General features: G+C 56.7%; 1 protein-coding gene across 2 annotated transcripts in view; it reads left to right on the top strand.

The window, feature by feature from the left end:
* Nucleotides 1-1521: 1521 nt before the first annotated feature.
* Nucleotides 1522-12437, top strand: part of PIK3R6 (phosphoinositide-3-kinase regulatory subunit 6) — a 29126-nt gene continuing 18210 nt past the window's right edge. Inside the window, exons 1-3 of one of the 2 annotated variants that reach the window (XM_032199881.1) lie at nucleotides 1522-1582; nucleotides 7430-7756; nucleotides 10881-10998. In XM_032199881.1, coding sequence (XP_032055772.1) covers nucleotides 10986-10998 — 13 coding nt within the window. In that variant the 5' untranslated portion in view covers nucleotides 1522-1582; nucleotides 7430-7756; nucleotides 10881-10985. The remainder of the gene's footprint in view (nucleotides 1583-7429; nucleotides 7757-10880; nucleotides 10999-12437) is intronic. The other variant, XM_032199882.1, reaches the window with a different exon arrangement.

Raw genomic sequence — 12437 nt, 5'->3', positions numbered from 1 at the left:
CAGCACTGCCCAAACCTCAGCCATGGCATGCTGAAGCTCATCTTGATCCTAGTAGGGAAAACCCTTTGCAAACAGGACCCCACATTCACATGCCACTGCCGTGCTGCCCATGGGGCTGCTGGCACTGCCCCTGCCACGGCCACCAGGACACATCTGTGGGTCCTTCATCAATGGGAGCGAGTGTGGACGAAGCCAAGAGAGGGGAAATGTGGGTGTTATCACCCAGTGCTGTGTGTGGCTGCTGCTTCCCTGGAGCCTTCCTGCCTGTGGGGTTGTGTGGGGCGGCGAGCCCCTGCTGTGGAGATGCCTTGGCACCAGAGTGACCAGTGGGGACTGGAAGCAAATCGCGCCGACAGCCAGCCGAACGGCCACCTCCTGCCTTTCCCTCCAGGCCAGGAAGGAAGTAGGTTATTTTTAAACCAGGGGCCCAGGTATGTAACTGTACCTAATGCTTTTTCTCATGTAAAAGAAGATGGGAAGTGATACGGTGTCGGCTGCTGTTCCCACGCTCCCTCTCGCAGCACGTTCCCCCACCCGAAGCCCTTACCCCAAAGAAGCTCAGGGCCTCAAGCATCGCTGCAGGTGACGCTTGGGGGCTGAACTCACAAGCTGGGCCCCAGACATGAGCAGGGGCAGCCCTTGTTGAGGCTTTCCCCAGCTGAGCTGATGCAAATGTGCAAATGGGCCGCGGTCCTAGCAGAGCCTGGGGCCCCGCAGCAGCCCCAAGCAGCCTCACCTGGGGCCTCCCCCCCCTGCACGGCCCCATTTCGGCTCAGCTCAGCTGCTGCAGCCCCGCCACCGAGTCACGAGTGGTGACAACGTGACGCCCCGCTGAGCACAACCAGACCTGCTCTGGCCGAGGACGCTGCCAACGCAATGATGAATTTCCCCGTGACCCCTTCCCCGGAGGGGCTGGGTGTCCCCTGCCCCGTCTGTGTCCCCGTGCTGGCACCGGGCAGCCAGGGGCTGCTGGGGGCACCCGTCCCCACGGCGGGGGCTTTGTGCAAAAAGCAGATGTGCACGGCGCGCTCCTGGCTGCAAGAGCTGGCAGGGGCACAAAACTTCGTGCTGGAGCTGGAAAAGCCTCCCGCTTGGACAGACTCCTCCTTGTCTCTGTAGCAACCCTGTTTATTTCCCGGCACGGGGTGTGCAGCGTCAGGCACTCTCGCTGCCCGGGCTGGGAGGCGGCAGTCTCCACGCCAGGAGGCCCGAGTCCTGGCTAGGCTGCTCCCCAGCAGCCCGACCTGCACGGCTGGTTTTTGGGGATTAGGGCAGGGCAGGGCTGGAGCCTTCTTCCACCCGCTCCTGCACGTCCAGAGAGTGCTGGGTGAGCGCGACCCACGCGGTGACAGCTTTCTCATTAAGGGGCTTCTGTCTGAAAGAGGAAGTTGTCTTGAAATAACTCCAGCGCTTCCCTTTTCACTTTGCAGACTTTGAAGCGTGCAGCCGCCCCGGCGCTGCCCCTGCACCCTGGGCAGAGCGGAGCCCCTGATGGCTGCCCCCGGACCCTGCTGTGCCCCTCCGTGCTGGATGCGACCCCGGGTGCACGCCTGATGCTCCCGCTGCCTGCCCCACCAAGCAGGTAGGGTCTGGATGGAGAGCATCGGGTGGCTCTGCGTGCACGAAATGCTGCGCTCGCCCTCCTGCCCTGTCCCTCTGCTGCTCCTCTGGGAGACCCCCGCTGCTCTGCTGCTCCCTGAGGAGGTCTGCTGTGCCGTGCTTTTACTGGGCAGCAGTGTGTATGTCAGATGCTGGAAGTGTGCGTTTGTGTGTGTGTGTGTGTGTGTGTGTGTGTGTGTGAATGCTGCATCCCCCCGCATCTTCCCTGGAAGACCCTGGGAAGCGATTGAACAGAGTTGGTGTGGTTTTCCTGCCTGGGGCAAGCAAGGGGAGGGGGGCACAGATGGTGCTGGAGAAGGGGAACCTGCTGCTTATCTGCAGGAAAGGAGAATTTGTGCAAGCTCGCCCTGCCAGCCAGCATGATCCTGGTGGGAGGCAGCGTTTGCCCTGGAGCCTGTCCCCTGAGGCTGCCGGCACCCCGGGGCAGTCCCGGGTGGGCTTGGTGTTGGTGGTGCTCTTGCTCCGGCACTCATCCGAGCCCCCCATACACCCTCCTGGCAGCCGCTCAGCCCAGATGGAGCAGCTTACATCACCGATCTGGGGCCGTTTCAACACTAGCTCATGCTTATTCATTTTGCTCTGTGCGAAACGGCTCCCTCCCAGTTGCGAGGACCGGAGCTGCTCCCGGCTGTCACCCACTGGCAGCTGCACTCCGGCTGCTGCTTGCGGGTGGCTCGCGCCGCGCTGGCTGTTCGTGTAGTCGTGTGGCCGCCCGCCTGCCCCTGCCTTTGGCCCGCTGCCTCAGACCTCCCCTGGGGGCCCCGAGCGCTGCGGCGGTGACATGGCAATACACGGTGATGGCAGCGGTGATAACGCGGAGAGCGCAGCAGCCCCAGCTGGAAAGGAAACTAAAAAGTGAAGTGCTGGGGGCTTGGGTTTCTAAAACAAAGCAGATGAGTGAGCTGTGTACATGAGGCAGGTTTTAGCTCTTCCTCTGCATCTTCTGGCAGCATCCTTTGGCTGCCTGTGAGGCACCAGGCCCGAGTGGCCTCCTGGAGATGCTGTTGCCCTCCCAGGGGAGCTCTCTGGGTGTCCGTCCAGCCCAGTGGCCACGTTTCTTTTGTGCCCCTTGGCTATGCCTGAAGGAAACAATTTTGTCTGGGCATCAAGGGCTGATTGATCACCTCTGAGGCTTGCACAAGCTTTTCCATGGGTGCGTCTGGTGCTCTGATCCTGCAATAAGTGCGTGGCTTCCAAGACTCTCAACCAGTATCCAAGTTCCTCTGTGGATGGCCCAAATCCACGGGACATTATTCAGCCTTTACAGCTGAGCATCCAGAGGCATGTCCTACATCCACAATGGTAGAAAATACGTGTCATTCTGGGGAAATATATGTCATGAATCTGTTCTAACTATGCAGCTTTCTCCCAGGTTTGATCAGAGGAAAGAGTTTGGTGCCACAAAGCCTCTGGGCTGTCCTGGTGAGACCTGGGCTCGCTGCTTCACAGGGCTCTGCCCTGCAGCCCCTGCCTCCAGCCCTGAGGTGCTGGGCCTCCAGCGGCTGGCATGGAGCTATCCTAACATTAAGTGGTTTGGGGCTGCTATAAACTTCATCTGGGATTGTGCTTCCACCCCAGCACATCCAACTGGCTGTTGGGATGGGGGCTGCAGCAGCATCCCTCCCCAGCAGTCCTGTGTGCCCAGCCTCGGGGGGATTTGAAACAGAGGAGCTCTGATTGTCACAAGAGATGACAGCTGCTCTTCTCTTTTGGAGGGAGCTGGCCCAAGGAGCCTCTTGGCTTGGTTGTGCTCAGCCTTACCAATGCTGACCACGTCACCTACCCAGAAGCGGGGGCTCTCAGGACTTTCTTCCAGTTACTTTCTTGGTTTTTGAGTTTTGCTGGTGCTAATGGCTGTGCTGAAGGCAGATGCCGTGTTGGCTGAGTCACGTTGTTCTATTTTGAGGTGTGACATGCCTCGAAGACAGCACTGTCCATCAAACGTGGTTTGGGCAGGAGCTCTCCAAGGGAGCTGTTGCTGTGAGTGAGCTGTGCCCCATGGGTTTGGGTAGTTCAGTCCGGAGTGGCCTTACCGAGGGATGTTCATGGTCCTGCTGAAAGCAGGGGGTTCTGCTGTTGGATGTACCATTTAATTATGTACCATAATTACACCTCATTGGTGGGCTTGCCCTCATGGTTCCTCATTATATGCTTGCCTCTTCCTTGCTCTCTGTGTCAACCCTGTGCCAGGAGGCTGTTTCCTGCTGCCAGGGCAATGCCAAAAGCACCCCATAGCCCTGTCCTCCACTGACACGGGGCAAAGGTGCCATCCCCACCATGCTGCTGTCACTCTGGCTCTGGTCACCCTGCCCTGGTGGCCCCCCAAAGCCCCATGCAACCATTCCACCCCCCTGCAGCCCCAGCAGCTGCTTGTGCTGCACCACAGGATGCTGAATGTGCCCTGAAACTGCTGCTAAAGCCCCAGATGCCTTAGTAAGGGGTCTTAGCAAATCTTTAGCAAGGATTTGCTGTCAACATGCAGCTGCTTTATCCCAGCTGGTGATACAGCGTGTCTGTAGGGTGAAGGGACTGTGCCGTGTATTTTATTTCCCCCTCAGGCTGACAGCACTTGCCTGGGCTGTTTGTGCGAGCAAACCTGGCAGCGGTTTTCAGAAAGCGTTTATTTTTTCCCTCCGATTGTTTTTCCAAAGCCGACTCCGGGAATGGAAAGAGAGATGCTAAATCTAAAAAGCTGATGCTTCCGGAAAACTCGTTTCTTCCCTTAGAAAGAATGAAACGTGACGTTGGCGAGGAAGTCTCCAAAGAGCCGTTAGTGTCCAGGAAGCCGCTCCACTTCCACGCCAGCTTTAGCAAAGGGACTTGGGGCTCGTTTCATCCTGACGGGCAGATGAATATCCGCAGTGGTGTGGGCTGTGAAAGTGTTTTGTTACTGAAGAGTGTCCCTCTCGCGCCCTCGCTCCACGGGCGTGAGCCTCCTGTCAGGGACGCGCCTGCTGGAGCAGCCGGCAAGGAACTGGTGCAGCACAGTGTTGCTGGAAAGCAGAGGCTGAGCTCGAGACATCTTTCCTTGGCAGGGAGAGCCCAAGGGAGAGCATCTGGTTTCGTATCAGAGCTGCCTGAAACCACGAGCCCTGCCAGGTTTTGGAGCAGAAACTGAAAATGGGTCTGGAAGGCATCGTGCGTGGTCCCCCTGCTTCTTCTGCAGGTCTCCTCCGCCCCAGCAGCCTGTTTGAGTGGGGACAGAAATAAGGCTCCTCAACAGACTCTCCCAGGTGATTTTTATGTTTTTTTTTTTTTTTTTTTTTTTTTTGAGTTTCATAATGAGAGTTTGGCTTAGTTTTCATTTTAAATGTGGCACATTGCGCTCAGGTGGTTGGTGTAAGGTGAAATGGAGCTTGCCCTCAGTGTTCATCCTTGGCCATAGGTCGGGTCCTTGGTGGGGCCTGGAGCTGTTGTTACCCAGATGGTAAGGGGGTGCAGGCTGGATTTGGCTGCTAAAAGCAGCCACTCCCCTGGCAGGTGGACATGGTCTAAGAGGAGGGCACAACCAGGAGGGCAGAGCTGCTCTGATGGACAGCACCGGGAGCTCTTATCGTGGCATCGGGTTGGCCCGGTGTCGGTGGTGACCCTGGGTCCCAGAGGAGCAATTACACGGCATTTTGGGGCTGTCAGCCACACTCCGAGCAGCCCAGGGGATGTGATGTCAAATGGGCAGGTCGCCTTGGGGTAAACGTCCCGCTCGGAGCTGCCTCCAGCTCCCGCAAGAGAAAACCGCCTTTGGCTCACGTTCGATCCTCCTGCTCCAGCCGCTCTCACCAGAGCTGGAAGGAAACCCGGGCTGGGAGCCGCCCCAGTGCGAGTGCTGTGTAACGTTAGACTTTTGGAGGTGCTGCTTCCATAAGCGAGCTGGCCTGGAGCCACCTGCGGGGAGCAGGGGGAGGGCAGTGTGAGGGGTGGCGGGTGCTGCTCTGCCCCGCAGGACGTCTGCCACCGCATGGCACCATGCCGCGGGTGATCCCGTGCCTCCCCCCCAGCTCCGCACCTGCTGTTTCTCCCTTCAGGACGCCCCTGTGCAGCACAGCTCACTCGCTGCTGCCGATGGTATTTGCATGATTCTTCCTTGCTCTGGCTCCTTTGGGGTGTCTGCTGTAGGATCAGGAAGGGCTGGTGGCTGGCAGTGGGACGGGGAGAAGGGAGAGGAGGAGCGTGTCCAGGGAACAGCTTTCCATAACCTGCTCCTGGGCAATACATGGGTTTTTCTTTTCAAGTGTCTGTCATTGAGCTGATAAACTGGCACAGGAAACCTCAGACATACCCGTGTAGTGAATTTGTAACCAAATACAGGGCTTCAGAAGGCGTGGAGAGACAGTCTTTGGAGCGGGACTAAATATATCTCGGAGAGAGCAAGCGTGTGTGCATGAGCTATGCTTACCCTGCTTCGTCACTGGTGTCCTTGGGCAAGCTGGGAGAGGGGACATCCCCCAGCACTGGGCATGGTCAGCAGGTGTCCAGGCAGTGATGCTCAGGACCCCAGCCAAGGTGTGCTGGGCAGTGGAGGATGCTCGTGTGTGAGGGCAGGATGGAGCGACTGAGCTTCACACCTGGCTTTGGGTTTTCTTCCATGGTTTTAGGTATTTCTGCCTCACTCCTTCTGTGTCTTGTGTTTCACATAGTCTAGGAGGTTGTGTTTTTAGCAATTTCTGCCATCCTTTGACAGTCTGAGCAGCAAGTCTTTTGGGGATCTTGGGCATCCCGGTGTGGAAGGTCACCAGGGGATGGCCGCTTCCCTGAGTGTGGTGGGGGCTGAGACGACTCACATGGATGGACAATTTTCCATCCATCTGCCGTGGCATTTCCAACCCCACCCCAGGCAGTGCTGCATGGGCTGGGGGAGCTGGGCTGCTGCAGGGTGAGACGTGGCCTCCTGGGGCTGAGCTCTGGTCCTGGTTGGGCCAGATTCCCCTGTCATTCGTGGAGGCACTTGGGTGCTTGTTGGCAATATGTTGGCAGCTCTTCCAAAACCCCTGGCAGCCTTGGTGGTGGAACCATGACTGTGTCACGCCGTGCTCCAAGGCTCGCTGCTCAGGGCTTTGAGGAGCCTGGTGGGCAGGGGGTGCTCCACCACAGGTAGCATGGTGCTGAGCCCGGACCTGGGCCCTTTGGGACCGTAGGTGACACATCCTGACACTCACAGGGACACTAACTCATGTTATAACTGAAACGATCCATCCTGGGCTATCTCAGTGGTGCGTGGAGGGTGGGCTGATGGATGCTGAGGAACAGGCTCTGCTCACACTTTCTCTGCCACCCTGGTAGCTTAGAAAAGGAAGACGTAAAGACCTTTAACCTGTGATCTTATCTGTGTGTTTCTGGGGTGAATTGTGCTTTCGCTGCCAAGATCTTCATTTTCATGAATATAGACAGATGCTGTCCATAACTACCTCCAGCTCCTGGGAGAGGTGGCTTTGGAGTCACGCAGGTTTTATCACTAAAAGCCTCATGGCTATTGAGAACCGAAAGGAGGAATGTGGCTTCCCTTCTCCGTTCCCTTTCTCTTATTTTTTTTTTCCTGTAAATGAAATAAAATACAGCTGATGCCTTGGGTATTTTAAGAATTGCAGAGAGGAAGCAGGGAACTGCAGCTCTGCAAAGAAGTGGGATGAGTGCAGAGAAGCCTCTGGTCTTGCTGAGCTGGCAGACAGCAAAATAACCAGTTACGGGATGAAATGTGTCTCGTGTCTGCTGCAGGGAAGAGAAGAGATGCATGGGGAGGAGGGGGACAGAAAGCGGAGGAGTGGTGTGGTTCAGGGAACTGAGCAGCTTCTGCCTCTCGCCAACACTTTTGCAGGGCCAGCGTTTACGCCCCGTGCTGCCGTATTTCCCCTTGGCTCCGTTCTCGTCTCCCCACCATCGTGTGTGCTGGCTGGGGCCTCTGAGCCCTTCCTGTTTTGGGGTAGAAAGCTTGTGGTCACCAGTGAGCAGCGGGCTCTGACACATGCACGCAGAGCAGAAGCGAGCCCCGGCAGGGTTCAACGTGGGCTGCCGGTGCCGGAGCTTAGGACTGCTGCTTCACTGCTAGCTCCTGCCTGCATTGCCACCTCCTCCTCGCCATGAGCCTGCTGGGACCATCCTGTGCCCTGCGGTGACGCCGGGAGCTGGAAGGACGCAAGGGAAGGTGAGTGCAGCCCGGAGCGAGGTTGGGGATGCTCTTTCCTTGTGTGGTCCCCCCGCTCGCAGCGCAGCGGGGAAGACGTGGGGTGGGCATGGGGTGGGAGGTATGTTCCTAGCCTTCTGGGAGGCGTGTGGCCCTGTCTCTTGCAGGCTTGAGGTAGTCTACCAGGTGTTTTTTTTCCTGAGAAATGGAAAAAATACCTGCTTGTATAGACACAGGGGCCAGCAGCAGTCCCGTGCTGCTGGGTCTTGGGATGTGGCACCATTGTTTCTGAGGGCCCCCTGGCTGAGAATGTCCCTGTGTGAGATGCTGGGCCAGCCTGGGAGAGGGGACCTGGGTCAGAGAGGGGCTGCGGCACATCTCAGACACATCGCTGTGCCAGCTCTCCTCACTCAGCACCAGGGCTCACAGCATATGTGGATCAGGGCTTGATGGGCACAGAGGTGGCTGTCACCAGGGCCTTCAGCCCCACTGGCGTCTCCTTCCCAGGGGTCTGAAGGTCTTTGCTCCCTGCCAAGCTGAGCTCAGCTGGCGGTGCCGTGGCCATCTGGCACAGACCAGCCTGGCTTCATTAATGTCACCTGGGCAGCAGCCTCCAGCTGCACGGCTGAGGGAACGGGGATGTGGCTTTGGCAGCCAAAAGCTCTTCTGAAGGACGGCTGAGCCAGTGCACTGTGTCTACAGAGGCCAGCATCTCCGGCATTCCCCGTCAGCTGTGTTTGCTTTATGCAGGCAAACGGAGGTGTCTCCCTGCTGCTGCTCCAAGCAACAGCTCGGGCTCTGGTCTGAGAGCACTCTGCACAAGGATGAATTAGCCCTGGTTGCAGCACAGCCTCCTGCAGCTTAAAGCCCTCCTCACCATGCCGCTGGGCTCGGCTTTGTGCTTGTTGCTGCCAGGGAAGCCCTAGTGAAGCCCAGGAGGGGAGGTGGGAGCTTGCCCACCCGCGGGCTGCTGCCGTCCATCTCCTGCCATCTCCAGCCCCACCTCCCCTCCCAGGGGGAACCGGGCTGACCCCAACCTTTCTCACCAGCCTGCTTCTACCCATCTCCTTTTGTGCCTTGTACAAAATTTGTCCTCCTGATGGACTCTGAATATGCCGGGGAGTATTTTGGGGAATTTTATATTGAATTTTCTTGGGAGACTTGAGTTCTTGGAGCAGGCAGGCAGGCTGCTGGCCCCATCTCAGGTCTTTGCAGACAGCGAGGAGCACCAGCACTTCTTAAGCAAGCAGGCAACTGAGAAGCAAAGTTTCTAGGGCCTGGAGCAGCTCACACCACCCCGAGTCCTTTTCTAAATCTGGAAAGCGAGCGCCGGTGCGCTGGTTCCCTCCCACGTGTGGGTAGGTAGGATGCGGATGTGGAAAACCACCGACACAATTAGCAGCCGCCTGCCTTTCGCTTCGGCAGACGCCTCTGCTGGCCCTGAAGAGCTTGGCATGCACCCAGCCCCATGAGGGGACTTTTTCCCCACAGGAAATATCCCTTTGAGAGCCACGTGCTGACCAGCCCACCAGTGATGTGTGGTGCTGGGCAAGGAAGGGATTAGGGCATCCCTCACTCCTGTAGCCAGTGGCTGGGGATGGTACTGCTGTCGAGGAGATAAACACAGCCAAGAGGAAGCCCTGAGCACGACGACACCCCTGAAATAGGGCAGCACCAAGGCAACCCTGAGGTGTTAGATTCTCCTTGGCAGCCTCCTCGTCCCCTTGCTGCCACCCCAGCAGGATCTGGCCATGCTGTCCCAGGAGGTGGCAGGGGATGGGGATGCAGGGCTGGCACCAGGTTGGGTGCTAAGGGTGTGCCGCAGGAAGGAAAACCCTGCGGGCATTCCCACCACTCACCCACAGGAAAGAAATGGTTTTCTGGGCTTTGTTTTTTCCCCCTGCCCCATCACATGTTCTGGGTCTGCAGACGGGGGTGTTGGTCTCAGAAGAAACCACACGTCCATTCCCACAGTGATGTCCACGTGCTGCATAGATGCAACTCCCAGGTCAGCATCAGCTGAGCTGGGGGGTTGGAATCACCCCCTGCTCCCTGCCCTGCACTGAGCCATGCAAGGAGAGGCAGGGGTCTCCTGTCATTAGCCCCTGGGCTGCAGCAGTCCCTGTCCTTGCCTCCCTTGTCCTCTCTGCCTTCAGTTGCTCGAGGCTGGGAGCTGCCCAGCGGGTGGTGGAAATCTGCAGTGGTGGCTTGGAGCCAGCCCCAGAAATAAAGTCCCGGCAGCTCTGGGGTGGGTGCTGAAAGCTTCACTTTCTTCAGGAAGCTTTTAGTGAGCATCTGGGAGCAGCTGAGAGCAGGATGCTCTTGGGCACGAGTTGTGTGTGGTTGGGAGAGTTCCTGCAGGTGTTTGTCCATCTCCTGCTACACTTGCTGGGCTGGGTGGGGGATATGTACAGATTTAGGGCCTAAATGGGCAGAGATAGATCTTAAATCTATAAATTAAATGGAGAGATTCCTAGATAGAGCAAAGACATGAGCAGGAGTGTGGGCTGGTGGTCTGACTATGCTTGGAGGGGCACAGAGGACTGATGGGGTCCTATGGGTGGGGAGAGGGTGGTTGTGGGGACGCTGCTGTGCCGTGGGCACTGGGTGGCCGTGTCACAGGCAGATCTCCCTTCCTTCCTCCTCCGCTTTCTTTTTCCTCTTTCTTTGGAGAGAACAATGCTCGATGGCAAGGGAAGCCGTCTGGCTCCGGGCTGGCTTCCCTCTGGAGTGTAACTGGCTTCTGGGCTTTCCTCAGGTTTTGTTTCTCTAGGTGCTGGATAGGGATGGGATAGGGATGGCAGATCAAGGCAATAAATTAGAAACCTCATGGAAGTTCAGCTTCTCTTCTTTATTTATTTTTATTCCTTTTGGACTTCACATTTTGGTCTCAGTTTGATTTAACCTGAATATTTCTTCGTAAATCCTGGGGAGGAGAGGACTCCTGCTGCTGCCCTGCCTGGCGATGCCCATCCGTGGGGGCCTCTTGCTGTGGGTCCCGAGCACTCGGGTGGGTTCAGCTCCGAGCCGAACCTTTCTGCCCCAGAAACCCCAACCTGGGGCTTGTCCTCGGGACTCTGCCTCACAATGTGCTCCTGCCATCCCCGCCGCCTGCCCCAGCTGACATTGTCCTGTGGTTCTGCAGGCGAGACACCGGACCTGAGGCCATGCCCGAGCAGAGTGAGCAGCAGCCGTGCACTCGCCCATCGTTGCAGCCGTGCCCGTGCCCTGCTGCAGCCCCGGCCCGGCCATGGAGAGCACAGGTGGGTGATGCTGCTGCACGAATCCTTCCCCACCCCATTCCCTCCTCTGCCCCAACAGCCCCAAGAAAATACCTGGCTATCTAACGAGGACTGATTGTTGCTGGGCAGAGCGATACCATGGGGCCCTGCACTTAAACCCTGATGGGAAAATGGCAATTGTGACATGAAACACCTGAGGAATGGTCAAAAGATTTGCTGTAGAGTGCCACCAGGTCTGGTAACCAGCTAAAGTCAGATTTTAAAGCAATCTCACATTTTGTTATCAGTATATCAATACTGAAATGTTTTATTCCACTTACAAGCCACTGCTGGCTGTTGCTGGTGGGCTGAGAGCATTTTTAGATCAAAGTGCCCCATGTTTGTGTTGGAAGGGGTGTTCTGACGCTTCGCTCCCCACCAAGAGACCTCAGCATATCACGGCTGCAGTTGCTTTGATTTACAAAAAGAGGACACAGTATTTATACCAATGCTCAGGAAAAACTTCCCGTAGTCATTAAAAATATACAGAAATGAAAAGAATGGGAAGTTTCATGTAGTCCATTACAGTGTGTAATCCCTCAGTGCAAAAACAATGAACACAGTAGTGAAAAGGAGGAGCTTTACCAAATCACTGCAGGGAAAACAAAAAGGAGAGAAAATGCAGATTTCTAAAGTAAAACTTTAACATTTCCTCAAATAACACTTCCAGAATGAGAAAGATCCCATTTCAAAGGACGCTTCTGCACTGTAACTGTACTGTGTGGGTACGATGGCACGAAGTATGCTGGCCAAGATGGGATTTTCCTCATGCACACACACAGCTTCAGCAGCACAAGATGAATAATTCTGAACCCAAACGTGTGGTTGTCTTCTAACACAGCCTAGACTGCAGTCACAGCAGTAAGTGCTCCTCTGCAGAAGTTTGGATTCCATGGATCCCCTGCACCAACATCCCTAATGGGGTGTGCTTCCCTGGGTAAATAGGATATTTTGGCTGTTGGGCTGTGTGGTGCTCAGGAATGAGCCATTCCCAATACTTTAAAGTTTGCATTTCCCAGTCCAGTTTCATCCAGGGCTTGTGCCTGGTGCCCTTGGTCAGCATCTTGTTGGAACCTTGTCATTGTAGCCCTGGGCTTGGGGAGGGCATGAGTGGCTTGTCATCGGTCTGGCCATGCTGTCTGCATGGGAGCTGGGGCTGAGGGGGCAGCAAGGATGCTAGGGTGGGCTAAAGGCTCCTGCCTCCCTCCTGTGCATCGCTGGCAGGGATGCTGGCAGCCCTGGGGTGCCACTTGATGCTGCTGAGAGATGCAATAGGAAGAGACAAAAAACATCTCTGGTTCTTGCATCAAACCTGCCCCGAGATGGGGTAAGGGTCTGCATGGGACAAGGGGGCAGATGCTCAGAGCTGCCCCATCTGCTGCAGGATCATGTCCCTGCCCGTGGGATCCTCAGGTTTTGGC

This window comes from Aythya fuligula, chromosome 18 (genome assembly GCF_009819795.1).
Source record: "Aythya fuligula isolate bAytFul2 chromosome 18, bAytFul2.pri, whole genome shotgun sequence".
Classification (NCBI taxonomy): Eukaryota; Metazoa; Chordata; class Aves; order Anseriformes; family Anatidae; genus Aythya; species Aythya fuligula.
The sequence above is the reverse complement of the archived record's forward strand: the minus strand, read 5'-3'. Positions and strand labels throughout refer to the sequence as shown.